General features: G+C 39.2%; 1 protein-coding gene across 1 annotated transcript in view; it reads right to left on the bottom strand.

The window, feature by feature from the left end:
- The window catches only part of TAFA1 (TAFA chemokine like family member 1), a gene marked incomplete at its 3' end in the record, with an annotated part of 486,155 nt that extends 468,284 nt beyond the window's left edge, over positions 1-17,871 (bottom strand). The window contains exons 1-2 of the mRNA XM_082663867.1: positions 17,848-17,871; positions 17,657-17,729 (exon numbers count right to left, since the gene is read on the bottom strand). Coding sequence (XP_082519993.1) covers positions 17,657-17,659 — 3 coding nt within the window. The 5' untranslated portion in view covers positions 17,660-17,729; positions 17,848-17,871. The remainder of the gene's footprint in view (positions 1-17,656; positions 17,730-17,847) is intronic.
- Between the last annotated feature and the right edge of the window lie 467 nt (positions 17,872-18,338).

Raw genomic sequence — 18,338 nt, 5'->3', positions numbered from 1 at the left:
TTTCTCAGAGCCATGTTGTAATCTCCTAAAAGAGATGGTCTTTTTGGCTGGACTTAAAACCAGAAGGAATTATCTTCAGCCAGAATGAGTTTCGGATACAAGATCTAAGCATCTCTCCTAGAGCAAAGCATAATTTACAACATTGCTTTGCCTCCTAAGAGCCTATCGTGGCATTTGTTGTAGTGTTGATGAATATGCATATACAGGTGGTATATGTATTTATGGCTGAACATCCACCTTTTCTTAAGCGCTGAAACTTTGACAGTCTTCTCGGCACCTATGAGAATCTCAGGAGCTACAAAGGCTCAACTGCGCTGCATATTGTCCAGTTTCTCAAACAACACCTTATGCTGCATTTCATATTTGTCAAATTAATCAAACTTGAAGCATCATCCTTAGCCAGTGACATGGAAGCATTTTCTATACAGGAAGCCAGTTAAGTATATGCCTTTCTCCTAGATAGATCTTTGGAACCTAGATTGTTTCTTTCTTTTTTTTCATCTTTCCACTGTCAAATCATACACTTCAAGTATTTCAACGCTACATTTAAAACCTCCTAGTGACCTCCCAGTGTGGCTTCTTTATTCGTGGAAATCGGTACTCTTTCCAAAGCTGTGATGTTCGGCAAGCAAAACGTATACATTATATGTGTGTGTGTATATCGACATAATACAAGATAATTTATGTGTTTTAGGAGAGAGAGAGATGTAGTCTTTAAGAAGGGTTTTAGAACTATAATAGACAAATGGTGACAACCATAATTAAGTGCAAAGTAGGAAAACATTATTTTCAACAGCATGGTGCCTTTCATGCCCCGGTCTGTGATTCACATAGACGATTCACTTTATAATTAGTTTCACAGCCCACTGTTTACTTTTGTGTACAACGGATTTAACCTCATTGTCTTCAGAACTATCGGTGTACCACAGATGCATTCTCTTCAGTAAAGATAAAGAGCAACACCCCTCCTATGAATTCTGAAATGAATGCATTTGGGTGCCTTTTCAAAATACCCTGCAAATTATAGAAAGACAAAATAGAGGTGACTGTGGCATGCAATGATTGCTTGTGAATTTCAGTTAAAATGCACTAGGAATTCATCTAAACTTGAAGAAAGCCTACCACAATCAAAACAACAGTTTTTCATTGACGGCTTTCCACACAGATCTTAGCACTCAAAAAGACTGCTGTGACTTGACGTTTGCAGTATTTTCCTTCTTTTTCTTTTTTTCATTTAACTTTCTTTAATTCTCAGCATTACTTCCAAGGTTCCTGCATATAGCTCTCTTTGCTCACTCTCTTACCAAGAGGTTGTCTCTATGGTAATAGGTGTTCCCCACCCCCCGCCCCGCAAAATAATGCATTCAGCCCTACATAGTTCTCTAGACCTGACTGAATAGGTTTGAAATCTGCTTTCTGAATCTTAAATCCTTAAAGAGGCTTCTTACCTGAAAAATCCAGCCAAGAGCAGAGTACTCTATTAGTGTTCATTGGAAAGCTCTAACACTTTCTAAAATCCATCTGTGCCACAATTGGAGATTTTTAAAAAAAGAGCTTCCCAATAATCTTCTTTATCAGGATTTAAAAAATATGTTTTTCTCTTCCGATGCTACTCCCACAGTAAAGAAGACATTGGGTTCATTCAGACTGTATTGTCAGAAAAGGAACCAAGGTTTGAGGACTGGAAACCTTGTCATTTTCACCTTTAAATCATCTCCTGGCGTCACCTCTGCCTGACGAGACCTTTGAAGTGATGGTGAGATATTGTGCAGTTTCCTGATGAGAATCAGTTTATAGTTAATGAGGGACCATCCCCACTCCAGTGCATTCAGGGCAGAGTAAGGCAGCAAAATGTAGGAGCAGGGCTGCTATATGGCGCTGTAAGTAGCAATAGTCTCTTTCAATACATCCCTCCTCTGTAAAGTATCACATGTCTTAAAGTGACATTACCCTTTATTATAGCTACATTGAATTGTAATACCTGCCCACTAACTCCTGAACAACTCAAGCAGCACTTTAACACTGTATTGCCAGGTACGTCGTTCTCTTAGAGATTTAACGGATACTATTCATTTGCCGAAAGAGTAAAGAGGGAAGGAGAAACAAAAGAAAAAAGCATTCTGCAAAATACTGATAGTGTTAATGGGTGTTAGACTCCTAACAGCAAATGGGAAAGTGAAATGTAAGCCATTTCTTACCTCTTAATGTTCTTTTAACCAGTAAGTTAACCCAAAATATTGTTGAGTTTACACAAATTTAAGTCTGTCGATTGTTTTTGGCAGCTAAACCTGGGAATATGGTCTATCTAGACTACAATATAGATGTTTATAGGCATAAGCGCAGAGCAAACCTTCTGAGTTTTTTAACATGTTTAATAAATAGAAATATGTCATTTTCAGCATCGAAGACTGGATTTAAATAAAGAAATATGCTCAAGACATATTTTAAAAATTTCCCTCAAATAACATGCTGGGGTGGGGAGAGGAGACACTCAGAAGTTCAACATTTTGTTTCTAGTAGTATGGTTTAGACACTTTCTTCTTTGGAAATATAATGTCACTGTACCTACACATTATCGATGCATATAAGGTGACCTAGTTTTCACTTACAGATTGCACGAGCAATGATTCATTCCAATAACTCAATCAGTTATTTCATGAATCACTTATAAAGTACCTACTGTGTGTTAGATGCTGGGGGACAAGGCAGAAAACAAGATTGATGTGATTGCCACTGTCATAGATCATACTGTTTAGTCTTTAATTTTTTTTTTTTTAAATCAAGGTAGTTCTCAGAATATTCCAGCCTCAAAAACCTCTCCAAGTGCCTCAGAATACTCTCTTGCCTTCCACAGGCGTTATAAGGAAGGTTTGATGCTGCCGTGCGTCTTTAGAAGCCGTTCTCTCCTCTCCTGTTACACAGAGTGAGAGAATGAGAGACCCTTCAGACGCATCAGTCTTCCCCGCTGGTCCTGCACAGTTGCACAATACACACAGAATAGCTCTTTGGACCCTAACAACCATTTATTAAAGCTCATCAATAAACAAATTTCAAGGTAACAGTAAATACAAATCTTAGAGTGAGAATAAGTCGTGCCAAAGTTCTAGATGGTGTTGCGTGTTTCATTTCTGTCATTCATTATTGTTGAGTTGGTGAGTGTATATAGAAAGCTCACACCGACTGTTCAATATCAAGACAAAAATGATAATAACTACAGTAGCAGCAGGTAAGGTTTATTGAACCTTCACCATGTGCTGGCACTACTCTATAGTATGTTGCTTATAAGGTGTAATTTAATCCTTTTTACCACCCCATAAGATAGGTGAAATGATTATTGTCTTCATTTCATGGATGGGGAACCAGAGGGTGAATAGGGAGATTAAGAAACTTGCTCAAGGTATTATAGCTACTAAGTGATAGAGCAGATTTCAAACCCCAATGATCTGGGTCAAGAGCCCACCTCCTAAACGCCAGGATTAAACACTTCATGGAAAAAAACAACTCTCCAAAATTAACCATTATATTTTCTCATTTCTTTACCATTAAGACAGACTCAAAAAATTATTATACATTCATTCAAGACTTATATACTGAGTACATTCCAGGCATTTGAAATATAGAAATGTGGAAGGTAGTACTTACCCCATGTCTTTGTTTGTTTGTTTTTTTTTTGGTTTGTTTCTGTTATGCTAATGCATTAAAAATAAAAGGAAGTTCACATTTGCTAATAAAAGGTATCATTTGAAAACAGTACATTATATTTTTCATTTCTAGGGATTAAACTAAGGCTCAACATAGTTTCTTATCTACAATTCAATTTAATAAACTTGAAACATACTCATGGATTATGTTCAAGGCACTCAGGCGTTGTTAGATTTTTTTTAAACGACTGGAATAAAGACTTTCCCTTACTTTTTTTTTTTTTTTGCGGTACGCGGGCCTCTCACTGCTGTGGCCTCTCCCGTTGCGGAGCACAAGCTCTGGACGCGCAGGCTCAGCGGCCATGGCTCACGGGCCCAGCCACTCCGCGGCATGTGGGATCCTCCCGGACCGGGGCTCGAACCCGTGTCCCCTGCATCGGCAGGCGGACTCTCAACCACTGCACCACCAGGGAAGCCCCTCCCTTACATTTTTAAGTGGCTTCTATACATGTATGTGATGGAACAAGAATATCAACCTAGTTCCATTTTCTCTTCCAAATACCTTGTCCATTGTATTGCAGCCAATGATCATTTTCCCTAATAATATAAGCATCAACAGATATTGACATTTAAGGCAATTTAGTCCATTCTTCCATCTCAAAGCAAAATTACTCTCACACCTTCCAAAGAAGTTTGGCCTTTGCACCTTTGACCATGGTAGGACTCCATCACTTGATCACTTTACTGTTTAGTGGGCCATAATGTTCTGGCCAATGAGGTATCAACAAAACTGATGGTATCTCTTTGAGGCTGGAGCATTTAATTGTTGAAGCAACACCCTGTAGATCTCTCTTTGCCTCTGGAACAGAGACTAGTTACACTATCTGCCTGGATTCTTGAGAGACTGCAAAGAGCAGAGGCATCCCCTTCCCCTACCCACCCACAATAGATGTAGATAGTAAATAAGAAATATTCTGTTCTTTAGGCAGTTGAGATTTGGGGGCTATTTGTATTTGCAATATAACCTAGTCTATCCTGACTGATGAAGACTTTAACCTATATTGATCATATATTAATTGAATTTTTATGTTCCATTTACTGCCCTAAGCTCTGAGGACACAGCAGTATACACATCAGACCCAGTTCCTGCCTTCACAGAGCCCCCTGCTGTAGAAATCCATTGGAGATTTTTGATCAGAGCAGTGATAAATCCAGAGCATTGATGATTGCAGCTAGAATCCCTTCAGGTTCTTATAAGCCAGGAGTTATAAACTGATCACTTACATGCCCACAGCCATGCCCTGCTCAATCATTTGGTTATACAAGCACAATACTGCAAAAGGCAATGGACTACAGCACAATTGTTTTAGTCCTTCCAGTTACATGAATTCAAGATACCTACTCAGTTGGGCCAAACTCCTAAATATATACACTTCAAATACAGTATCTATGTATATGTACATTTGTTTATGTAAAAAAGAGAGAAAATCCTATTTACCAGAACTTCTCCCCATGGAGAAACCCACATTTACTCAGAAGAAAGGCCCAATGAAAATAATTGGGAGTGAAAGATAAAACACTCAGAATGCTTGAATAGCCAAGAATGTTCAGCGTATTGCCCTACATAATAAAAGGCAGGGGGAGGGAGGAATGGCAGATAGAGGATGCAATAGGGCAGAAACCTGGAGGGAGGAAAAAATGGTGAGGGGCAGAGAAGCACACAGAGAGCTAAAGAGAGAGAGAGAGATGCAGAGGCTCAGAAGAAGAGAACTGAGAACAGAAATGTCCAAAGGGGATTTCCTGGTGGAAAACTATATCCTGTGGAATAGGACTCCACCCTGAGTCTCTTCAAATGATTACAAAAGCTTCAAAATACAAAAAACTCATGTATACTACATGTTATTAAGTTAACTGGGGAACCCACTGAAGGGATAACATCTTAGATCCAGGCCCAAAGTACCACCAGAAAATCCCTCATTCCCCTGATGACCACACTTCTCATTTCTCGGCATTAGAAATAAAAGTCATCCTTACTTTAGTTTAAGAACAATCCACTTAATAATTTGGCTAATTTGAATTCACAAATGTGCAGGGAAAACAAATTTGAGACATGCAAGATTTTATGTCTATGCATATTTCTAAATTGAAAAACAACTAAAGGAATTTAAATAAATTACATCTGGGCTGAGAAAGATGCCAAGTTTTGGTCCAATGCAAATGAAAGTGGTTTAGATGTATGCCATTTAAAACAGTTCTAAGTATTTCTTGAAATAACGCATTTTGGCTGTGATTTCACAATGCTGATGTTTTTTCTTGTTCCATTTCAATGGCTAATGGAAATGAAGGCACGGATGAGAGGATCATTGCCATTATCTCGAATCTAGATGTCTTCTGTAACTTTGAAGCCCAATTTCTCTTTTCTGTAGTCACTAGGGCTACCTATCAGTTGGCTGACAATGTCTATTTTCAGTCCCTGATCATGAGAAGACAATATACCTTTTCCTTTGGCTAAGTAATGTTACCCTACCTTTCTCCCGTAACCCAACTGCATAAATCATTTGTGTTACATCACTCTTTTCCTGGAACTCACTTAAAATTTTCCTGTCTACCCTGGTGTCCTAGTATGTGCCCCATACCAGATACACAGCAACACCCCTAGCTTGTCAGTCTTACTTTGGGGCCTAAATAACGTTTATATACTTCTCTTATTTACTACTCTATTCTGTACCTTGCATTTTTTCAAAGCTAAGATGAGGAAAAGGATAACGAAGAGAAAAGCAGGTGAAGTACAACAACAGAATGGGAGTTTAAATAATACATAATATTGATGGTGATTGATGATCTTATAATAATGATGATGATGATGATACTATTGTATTAGGACCCTTTTATTTTTGGCAGGGGAGACTCTTTCTATGTGCCAAGCCCTGGTTAAGCGTTCACATGCTGTGTCTCATTTAATTCTCACAAAAATGCTAATAGGTCTGTATTACAGTGATCTTTATTTTATGGGTGAAAATACAAATTTCAGAAAAGTCAAGGGATTGAACTAATGCCACACCTCTAGTAAGGTTGAAAGACTTTGATGCAAACTCATATTTGATTTTCAGAGCCTAAGCTCTAAGCAACCGAATTCTAGGCGAGCAATATTGGCAAGAAATAAAAAAAATGTATATGATAAAGATAAAAGAGCAAGTAAGCAAAGTAAGATGAGCCTGATGTGAAGTCTGAACGTGAAATGCAAAGCATCAGTGGTACAAAGGAAGCACTATTTTGACTCTAAGCTTCCTAGCAGTAGAAGTGAAGAAGAGAAAAATTATTTCTTAAAAATTTACAGCATCCATAAGGTAAAAAACCAAACAAAAGCACACAAACCAAAAAAAGCCAAACAACTGCTCCAGAAGGAATAAAAATTAATGGTAACAGAGAATGAGCAGAGGCTGAATCATTTTCTATAAAACTGGTGATTCTCAGTTCCGTAACTTGGACCTGGATACATAATGCAGAATTTTCCGTAACTGTAAGAAAAGGGAAATGGAAGGCAAGATTTCTCTTAGGCTGGAAGAAAAGATAACCTTCGTGTTGGAGTTTCATTTTCCACCTCCAGCAGCCTATCTCTACGATCACTTTATCAATTATAATTCCTCATTGCTTATCTTGTCTGTCTTCCAGGCAGCAGAGAAAGAAAGAATAAGGTCATTTCTTTTGTTCTTTCACATCTCATCTCCTTATTCTGCTTTTAGAACAGAAAGAAAGTTGAAACCACAAACAGCTTCACCTCCATTACACTAATCAAAGTAATAAATGAACTGTCCTTTTAGAGACCAAGTGGTCTCTTCATTACGAGAATATGAACATATTTTATAAGCACATAAAGGTCCTGAAAATGACTGCTTTGATGATAATAATAAAAACAATAACATGATTTCTATGGTTCATAAAACTCTCAGATTCATAGCCGGATTCATCATCGCTATCCCCCATAACTACTCTGATCTAAGAAATGGCCCTTCACCCGCTCAATGGTTCAGCCAGAAATGAAGACGGCCATCTCCCTCTCCATAAACTCCCTCTTTCAACGTCACTTCCCATCAATTTGACTTCCAGTCTATGTTTTAAACCTCTCTATTCTCTCCCTCTCCATTCAAACATCTTCACCCAAGTTACCACCATCTTTCACCTGAACTATGGTAATACTTTCCTAACTAGTCCGCTTGCCTTCAAATGCGTACCTCCCACCCATCTCTTCCCCACTCTGCAGCCGGAGGGAATGTGTTTGAGATGCATGTTGATCATGCCATTCTTGTTATTTGAAAATCTTTCAATGGTTTTTCATTGAGCTTAAAATAAAGCCCAAGTTCATGACCATGGTTGACAGGGCTCTGCATGAGTTGGCTCCTCCCTACTTCCCTAGCTTCATCTTTTACAAACACACTCACTCTCGGCTCCTACTATACTCCTCTCTTGGGTCCTTGAGTAGGATAGGGAAACTTTCCCCCAGTTGTCTTCTGGAATGCTCCAAACCAGATCAACTCATTGTGGTTATGCTCTCATAGCCCTCAGGATATCATCTCTATAGGTTAACTACCATTGTAAACAACTATTTCTGGAATTATTTATGATATCTGGTTTACCTCTTTACCAGAATCACCATGAGAGAAGGAAATCTGGCACCTTGCTCAGTACCATATCTTCAGAATCGAGCAGAGATATACTACCTGACATATAGTAGGCACTCAAATGTTGGCATCATAAATAAATAATAATCAATGAATCAAAAGTAAAATATAAGGCCACTATCAAGATGGCATGCACAGCGAACTGTTTTTCTAGAAATAAGTAGATTTTGTATGCTCTCCAATAGCCTTTATTCATTCTTTTTGGTAGCACACACGTATGAAGTGGCGATACATATTAAGGATGACTCCCTTGCTTGTGTGAGTCTACTATTATGGCACTAAGTAAAGGAAGTTGGCCCATATATTGTTCAAACCCTTAGCTACCTGCCACTAAATCTGTGTTGGATTCCTTTTTTTTTTTTTTTTTTTTTGCTAGAAGAAAAAGATGAAACTGTCCTGAATTTTCAGCCCTCGTTCTTAGTATTTGATATCCAAATATGACCTGATGGTAGAACTCACAGCTGATCCCTGAAGCATAAACAAAAGTCTCCAAATGTTAATAAAAAGAAAGCACTTAGAATTTCATTATACTGAACCTAGAAGAAATCCCCCCAAAAGCCTCCTAGTCCAGCCTCTCTGTTCTAGAGGAAATAAAAAGACCTAAGAACGGGAAGAAGCTTACCTGAGGGAATACACTGAGTTCACTTGTGTGGGTCATGTTAGAACACAAGTCTCCTCATCTGATGTTCTCTCTCTTCCTCTCTCTCTCACAGCACTATCCAGTAGAACCTTCTGCAGTACTAGAAATGTTCTGTATCTGTGCTGGCCAAGACGGTAGCCACTATCCACGTGTGGCTATCAAGCACTTGAAATGTGGCTAGTGCAGCCAAGGAAATGAATTTTTTAATTTTTAATTTTATTTCATTTTAACTAATGTAAACTTAAATAGCCTCATATGGCTAGTGGATACTTTACTGAACAGCACAGCTCTAAAATATACCAGCTAGGTTATGGAAAATAAAACCTGTGACATCAAATAATTTCCAGTAAGCTAGAAGAAAAATTTGAATCACCTGACAGTAACTTTCCAAAACTAGGATATCATAGAGGAAGGTAGAATGGGCTTGGTTACAAGTAATAGAAAAGAAATAAACAAACGAAAACAATGCAAACTGCAGTAAATAATAAAGAGGATATATGGCTTCTTGCAGGTGCACAGTTCACAGGTGGGGCTCACCTCCAGGTGGGTTTGACCCAGTAACTCCACTAAACTATCAAGGATCTAGCTCATTTTCAACTCTCTCTCTGCCCTTCAAGGTGTCATCCTAAGGCAGGCTCCCCACCATGGATGAAACACAGCTGCCAACAGCTGTCTGGGCTATGAGCTTCTCCATCCATATAATGGCAACAGAAAGGATTGTTTCGAGAAGCTCTCTCAGATGAACAAGGAAGAGTCTTTCTTAGCTTCCCCCAGCAAACCACTTCTCACGGCTCCTTAGCTTGACTTGGGTCACTTGCCCCTCCTTGAGCCAGTTACCTTGGCCAGGGGGAAAAGGTCACATTGTTGGACTTTGAGCTGCACCATAAGCCCCAGACCCAAATCAAGAGAGAAATCAGCTTCTTCCAAAAGAGATGAATGGAGTGAGGGAGGTTTGATCCTTAAATGAAAATTAAGACAATAATAAGGAAGAAAGGATGAATATTAAAGACAATCACAGTGTGGACAAAAGTTAGTAATGTTTTCATATGTCCTTTTAGCACTAAAGTACTTTGCCATTTTTATAACTTTTTTCTACTTATAAAGTAATATATTAGTATTTTTGAAAGGTAGTAAACTTAAGATCTAAATAGAAAAATTTTAAACTCATCTAGAATCTGTCACATGAAAGCCACCAGTATTCGTATTTAAGTGCACATTCTCCTTTCACTTTCTAAAAATGCCTGGTTGGTTTGGGTGCTTCTCTCTCTCTCTCTTTCTCTCTCTCTCTCTCTCTCTCTCTCTATATACACACACACACACACACACACACACACACACACACACATATGTTTTATAATCTGCTTTTTTTCCTCTGAAAATATCACATTTTCCAATGTCAATAACTATTCCTCTAATGGTGACCTTAATCTACATAACCAACCTAAAGTACTTTTCTTTTTCTAAAGATTCCTCATTCCTCTGTTGCTTGTAAATTGTGGTTAATCTTACTTTTGTGGCAGGAAACTTCCTTCTGCATAAGACAGAGAATTAACAACAAGAATATTTTTCTTTTCTCTATAGGATCCCATAGATGCCAATGGTTAACTACAACAGAAAAACATAAATCCCCTTCGCCTGCTGTGGGCTTAAATCCTATGAACTTTTCTTGACACTCTAGGTTTGTACCTGATCTGCCTTCAAGTAAATTTCTCTTCTGGTCTTTGTCGTATTATTAATGTGGCTGATTATCTATTCTCGTTTATCTGGTTTGAATTTTAATTGTGGGAAAGAGATCATTTCCAGAAAAAGAAAGTAAACTGAAAAATAGAAATATGTATCTTTTAATCCATATCTCCTTGGGTCTCCCTCCCTTGATTTCTTTATGTTTTGACTTGGTCAGTGAGGCAGTATAATAGAAGGGCTAAGAGAATGGGCTCTGCAGTCCGACAGCTTGGGTCCTTCTTTCAGCAACACCACTTACTAACCGCCCAGTCCTATTTAAGTAATTTTCCCTGAGTTGCCTCACTGATTCAAAGGATTATCATTAAGATGCATATCAGAATGTCTGGCATATTACAAATCTCTATAAACTTTTAAAATTAAATTTGATATCTAGGCTGTAACTAAGATTTAGCTCTAAGTTTTAAGATGTTTTCTTATGCCTTTGCAACCTCAACTTTTTAAATTTGAAACATTCTTGCTCCCCTTCCTTCTCCACTTACCTTTCCTATTCCCCTTCCTTCTCCCAGATCGACCTACTTTTCTAGATTTGGTTCTGGTGCACTGTTCTCCATGGAGTTTTTCTTGGCCTCCCAAGTCTAGGGTGGACACCCCTCCCCTCCACCTCTGTAAGATTCGGTGCCAACCACATTTGCTACAGCATCTACTGCTCGGTACCATATTTGTCTGTTTTCTTTTCTTTTCTCTTCATATCCCTCTGGCCTCAGAGGGACTTTCCCTGACCTTATCATTCCCTTTTTGAAAACATGAAATGGTTTTCCAATGCACAGAATATAATGTGGTTTAAAAACCACTGACCAGGGCTTCCCTGGTGGAGCAGTGGTTAAGAATCCGCCTGCCAATGCAGGGGACACGGGTTCAAGTCCTGGTCCGGGCAGATCCCACGTGCCACGGAGCAACTAAGCCTGTGTGCCACAACTACAGAGCCTGCGCTCTAGAGCCTGCGAGCCACAACAATGGAAGCCTGCGCACCTAGAGCCCGTGCTCCTCAACAAGAGAAGCCACCGCAATGAGAAGCCCATGCACCGCAACGAAGAGCAGCCCCTGCTTGTCACAACTAGAGAAAGCCCGCGTGCAGCAATGAAGATCCAATGCAGCTAAAAATTAAATAATTAATAAAAAAAATTTCAAGTAAATAAAAACCACAGACCACAAGACCCAACACAACCAGTGTCTGCCCATATTTTCAATCTAAATATCATTCCATTCCTCCCTACCTACTCCCACATTCACCATGCTCCAGTCACTCTGATCTTTTCTCAGTAATGCATTCAGGTATTCATTCATTCAGCAAGCATTCATGCAACAAACCAAGTACAGAGAACACAACTCAAGAACTGGTTCACAAGATAATCATTGCCCCATCTCACATACTCCAAATACTATCTAGATTCAGGACCTCTGTATAGGCTCTAAACTGTTTTATTCATCACTGTTCACTCTCCATCTGACAATGTACCTGGCACATAGTAGGTGCTCAATCAGTATTAATGGACTGGATGAATAAATGAATGTGTCAGTAATGAATAAACACAGCCATTTCTCATCTATTCATGTTTTAGGTGTTTTATGAATTTGCACAATATTCTAAGCAAGAGGTTGGCAGTGGGCTGAGCAGGGAGGAGGCTGGGAAGAATTTCAGATGATGTGTCTGTACACGTATGGGTGTTTGTGTGGGAATCTGAGTCTGAGAACGCCTAAATGTGCATCTCCAACCACAGCCCAGTGCCAGAGAGAAAGGCTTTTTGCATTGCTTCTTGTTTTTTCTCATCCACCCTTTTGTCCCTTTCTCCTATTATACCATATTGAAAGTAGGCTTTTCCCACTCTTAGTTTCCACCCTCACGTTCATAGTGTAATGATGAGCATGTGGTATCTCTGAGCTTAGAGAGAATACAGCAGTTGCTAGTTTAGAGCAGAGGAAAACAATTATAAAAAGGGGTTCAAGGGTAAACGTTGGACATGATTGAAGCAGGTAGGACAAAGTACTTGAGCACACCCATACTTGGATTCCCTAAACCAGAGGTCCTCAGTCTTGACTGAGTTACAATAACTTGGGGAGATTTTAAAACTCTAAATGCCCCGGACCCTACCTCAGATGACTCAAAACAGGATCTCTGGAGGTGGAACTCAGGCAACAGTGTTTCTCAAAGCTCCCTGCGTGGTTCCAATGTGCAGCCAAGTTTGAAAACCACTGACTAAAACAAAAACTTACTGCAGTAAGTCTCTAGTCACTGTGGCAACCCCACAAATAACTGCGATCTCTTGTTAATTAGTTGCCAACTAAGAGGCACATTCTCCATGTTTAACAGATTGAAGGTTAGCCCAGTGTATGCATCTTTATTGAAAGCTTACTATGTGTTTGATATGATAATATTTACCATATAAGAACTCTATTTCATTAATTTGGGTTTTTTTCCTACCTCATATTTAACTGCATAAATGATGTGAACCTTAGGTGTTCCAAGCAATGGTTAGTAAACATCATGACTGCTCCCTTTACATACATCCCCTCTCCCTGATTTTCTATCATTTAGCCACAACCCCCCGTGCTGAGCTAACCGCTGGTTCTAGGAGGCTCTCCTGTGGCCCAGGGTAGCCCCATCCCCTGGCCACAATCAGGGATGAGCACAAAACTCAGTTTGTGCCAATAATATGCAAGGGCAGGTTTCCAGAGATCTCTTGGAAAGACACTTTTTAATTCAACCAAAACAGCTTTAGGAAGTGATTTTTTTTTTTCTTTTCTTTTCTTCCAGACCTGAACAAGGAAGCAGGTCATTGACTAAGAGTCATTAACAAGCATTTGGAGATTCTGAAGAGGCACCAACCCTAACACGAGACTGATACCATGAAAAGTAGAGTGAACAAGTGTGGAAAAATGTCCTTTGATGAACCAAACAAGCTCTAAAGTCCACTCAGTGTTGGACTTGCCCTGTAATATTTTAAGGCAGTTTGAGTGCGGCTTTCCATTACTTGCAACCAAAAGCATCCGAATTATTGGATCATTAAGAGACAGCCTACAACAATGGAAATATAAAACTAAAAATATCCCAAAGATTATTTAACCAAAATTTTCATTTTAAAAATGAGAAGAGGGGCTTCCCTGGTGGCGCAGTGGTTGAGAGTCCTCCTGCCGATGCAGGGGACACGGGTTCGTGCCTAGTCTGGGAAGATCCCACATGCTGCGGAGCGGCTGGGCCCGTGAGCCGTGGCCACTGAGCCTGCGCGTCCGGAGCCTGTGCTCTGCAACCGGAGAGGCCACAACAGTGAGGCCCCCATACCGCAGGAAAAAAAAAAAAAAAAAAGGGAAGATTAAGACCCAAACAGCTGAAATGACTCACGCAAGGTAGCACAATCTACCTGGCCTTAATGTTACACAGAGTTGGACCTGGATCTCAGATGTCCTCATTTCCAGCCCATTGTTCGTTCTACTGAAGAATAAAGTCTTCATTGAAAACATTCACTTTAATTTTCAAATGTTGCTAAATTAGCTATGATGACCCTAATTTTTAAAATGTCATTAATCTCCTTGGAACTCTCTAGAAATACATATTCCCAGCCCTCTCTCAAAAGACATACTCAAAGCCTATACAGACCATTTGCTTTCCAAATGCAGACGTCATGAAAGAATATGCAAAACTGTTGAAAATATATATCACACAAGCCACCCCAACCAAAAAAAAATTTTTAAGTTCTATCCAGCTAGGCTGCGTCAGTAAATGATGTTGCTGAATATATAAAATACTTGAATCTAAATTTAAAAATGCTCCCCCCACCCCTTGATTAACCAGATTGTCCCCTCCCCTATATATAGGAACGCTATGTGCCTGAGCCCACTTACCATCTGTCACCACATTTTCCAAACTTCTCTTCCACCCCCTCCTCTTACACAATCTTATCACATAAAAATATTAGATTTCAGGGATTTGTATAATTTCATTAAATTTTCTGAGCCAAGGAAAAATAGAGGAAGTACTGGTATCTCAAACTGACTCAGATTTTGAGTGTCCAACACATACCCATGGTAGCCAGTAATGCCCTTCAGGCAGAACTCATGTGTCCAGGAATAAAAAGAATAAGTCTTTTCCCTTATTATGGCATTTCATATTAGGAATTTTCAGGTGTTCCCCATATTGCCAAGGGGGATTTGGATAGCGTCCAGAGAGTCCTGAGTCATATACCATCATATTGCTTTGTTTATTACCTTTCATAAAGATTTGTGAGTTTTCTCAGATCATTAGAAAAATACTTAGAAGCCAATTGGGGATTATGCATGTTGCTGTTTCCCCTTCGCAGTTTGGGAAATGATTTTTAATCATCTGAATACAGGGCACCTCTACTCACCCAAGTGCTTAAGGTAGAAGCTTAAGAGTCTTCTTTTGTTGCTCGCTTTCCTGCTTCTCACATACAATCTATCCAAAATCTCAGTCAATGCTCTTGTTTCCAGACCCCACAGGAGGTCTTTGAGGAATGACCAGTGAGATTGGCTTTAAAATAATAAGTCCGCTACACAATGAAGAATTGTTAGGGACGGCCCTCTGAACTAGGTTCTTTCCTGCTTCTCTGCACAGGTAGGAGAAATGAGGCTTATAAGGAGCATCCTATTATTCCTACCAAACATCCCTCTTTCTCCCATCCCTAACCCAGGTGGTCCCAAAGGGTTCATCAATCACAGTGCCTCAACTATTCTGTGAGCACAGAGGTAGTCACATGACTCAGGCCTGACCAATCAGGAATTCCCATGTCCTGCCAGCAGAAATTGGTCCAAGTGTGGTATATTATCCAAGAAGAACACTGGGAGAAAGGGATTTGCTCCCTTTATAACATAGACTTGGGGCTACTGGTGACTGTTTTTATCTGCCATTAGAAAAATTCTGCCTGTGGCAGCAGAAAGCACAGTCACACCCAGAGACAAATAATAAAATTGAAAGACAGAAAAGGAGAAAGAGGGGATACGAGAGTGTAAATCAAGGGTCAGCAAACTATGATCTGCCTCCTGTTTTTGTAAATTAAGTTTACTGGAACACAAATACACCCATTTGTTAATGTGCTGTCTATAAATGCTTCTATGCTACCATGGTAGCATTTAGTTGGAATAGATACCAAACCTAACTGAGAATGTCTGAATGAGGACATATGAAGTATCTTGCCCTTTTCAAAGATCTTGTAATTTATTGAAGGGCCAGAAATGTAAATACATATTTATAGCACATAAGATAATGGGAAAAAACAAAATATGGAATAAAAAGAACACACAGCATCTAACAAAGAAAGAATGGTAACAAAGATGATAATTAGACTACTGATGAAGGCATCTACCATTTACTGATTGCATCTTATGTTGATGCTTTACATATTAGATATTAGATACTTTCACTCATCCTCCAAACAATCTTGCAAAGTAAATGTGTCAGGATAGGACAAGACTTGCTGCAATAACAAATGACCCCAATATCTCTTGCTACGTATCCATGGTGGATCAGTAGAAGGCTCTGCTTACTGTTAACAGCCAAGACCTCAGGATAATGGAGGTTCCTTCTCAACACATGCGTCCATATTTGCTTCACTGAGGGAAGGGACCATAGCAAATCACACACTGCCTCTAAAAAACTTCTATGCACAACTGAAGCACAGAACTTCCACTCAGATTGCATTAGCAAAAACAGGTCATATAACCATGCCTAAATTGAAAAGTACTATCATGTGCTCAGAAGAAGAGCTGGAAATATTTAGAGAATATCAGGAACGTTTACCCAAATAAATACTGGGTAAAAACCTTTCCAATGAAGACATGTAAGAGAAGTTAGGAGACTTCGTCAAAGACAGAGTTAATAAATAGTAGTGTTTGAATTGAACCCGAGTCAGTATGATGCTAAATTCCAAGCTCTTTTATGTTATACCAGTCAATGTCCTTTCTCATCACCTTTGTGTTGGAAAATAGTAGAGTTTACTGATGAAAGGAATAGTAGGTTTACAGGATTGAGGACCAAGAAAGAGATGTAAAATGTTTCGACTTGATGAGCTTGCAAAAAGCAAATCCTTTAAACTTTTTTATAAAGACATTTACATTATGTAAGCAGTATTTAAGAAAGATATAGATGGCAGTTCAACCAGAGAATTTGACCTGGGGTGGGATGATTACCGAGAGGAGAGGGCAGTATGGAAACAAGAATGAGATAATACAATAAAAAAGAAGGGAGTGAAAGAGAAAGAGAGAAGGAGAGGTTGAGGGAAAGAGAATTAATAGTTGCAAGGGAGATTTTAGGCTGAGACCATCCCTGTTCTTGGGTACTTTAAGTATAATTCTTTCCTAAAAGGTTCAGGTTCAAATATATATGAGACAGAGTTACTATTTCTTTTAGACGTTTGTCAAGTGTGAAAGAGGAGGAAAAATCTGTTTGTGAAGGGAGTTTACAGTACACTTAAAGTTTATTTTAAAAATAAATACGACTTGATAGATAGGGCAATAAACAACAGGCCCCACCAGGAACCTGCCAGGAGCACTAACAGGAAGCACCTGTAGGCTGCCAAGAGCCAGAAATAAGAATGAACAGTTCTCATCATCAGAGAGTCACAGGAACATTCACAAACAAAAAGGATATTTGGGGTGCAGCATCTCTAAGCCAAGTTACTCTCTGTCATGAACGCACTCAGTTTATATAGAATACACCCACAGAGGTAAAGCCACATCTGAATCAGCTGTTGCTTGTTCCCTTTGCTGTGAGTTCCAGGTTTGGTTTTAGCCTAAAATTGTGACACAGTATACAAAAATATGTAGAGACCTTTAGAGAAATTTAATACCACAGGAACATAAAACTTTGCGTGACCTCAATAATTAAGAAGTATGTATGACCAGAAAAGAGTCTATGTGCTCCCCCCAGAGGTTTATTATTGATATTTTAATATTTATATTTATTAAATTCACAAAGGTCTGATTAATTATGGGTATGTGCTTACCATGTGCTGAGCATGATCACAGAGCTGAGGATACAGACGTGAAGAGAAACAACCTTTACTTCCCTGGAATCTCCTATTTTAGCAAAGGAGGAAAATGAGAAAAATAAATAAGGTGATTAAAGATTGGACTAAGTGATATAAAGCTATGAAAATAATTAATAGAAAACCAAGGGACAAGGAGTGGCACCCACCTGAGGCAGTGTCCAGGTGGCCCTTTGGAGTGGGGAGCTTTGAGCTAGGACTTGAAAGGTAATGAGCAAACCATGTGATGACAAAGCATAGTATACGTTTGGTCCTGTTTCAATGAACAAAGACTTTTTTCTGGAGACAAAAATATAATAGAGCTGGGTTATAAAGCTCATTGGATGAGGAATCAAGATAAGTGAGTCTCTTTTCTGCCACTTAATAGCTGTATGCCCGTAAGCTAATCACATAAACTTTATGAGTCTGGATTTCTTCATCTGTGAAATGTGTGGGTTGAGCCCAAGGATCTCTAAGGTGTCTTCTGGCACGAAAAGTTTACACTAATCCTCTCCTATCCCTACTGCATGTGTGTGCGTAGAGCACATGCGTGCACATGAGCACACACACACACACAGAGGACACAGGTAAGTCTCCTATTTTCTAACTGCTGCCTGGAATAAACTCTGGGCAAAATATGAAATGCTCATGCAATATAATT

The sequence above is a fragment of the Grampus griseus genome (assembly GCF_964374135.1).
Source record: "Grampus griseus genome assembly, chromosome: 10".
In the NCBI taxonomy this organism is placed as follows: domain Eukaryota; kingdom Metazoa; phylum Chordata; class Mammalia; order Artiodactyla; family Delphinidae; genus Grampus; species Grampus griseus.
This window is presented reverse-complemented; position numbering and strand designations above follow the sequence as displayed.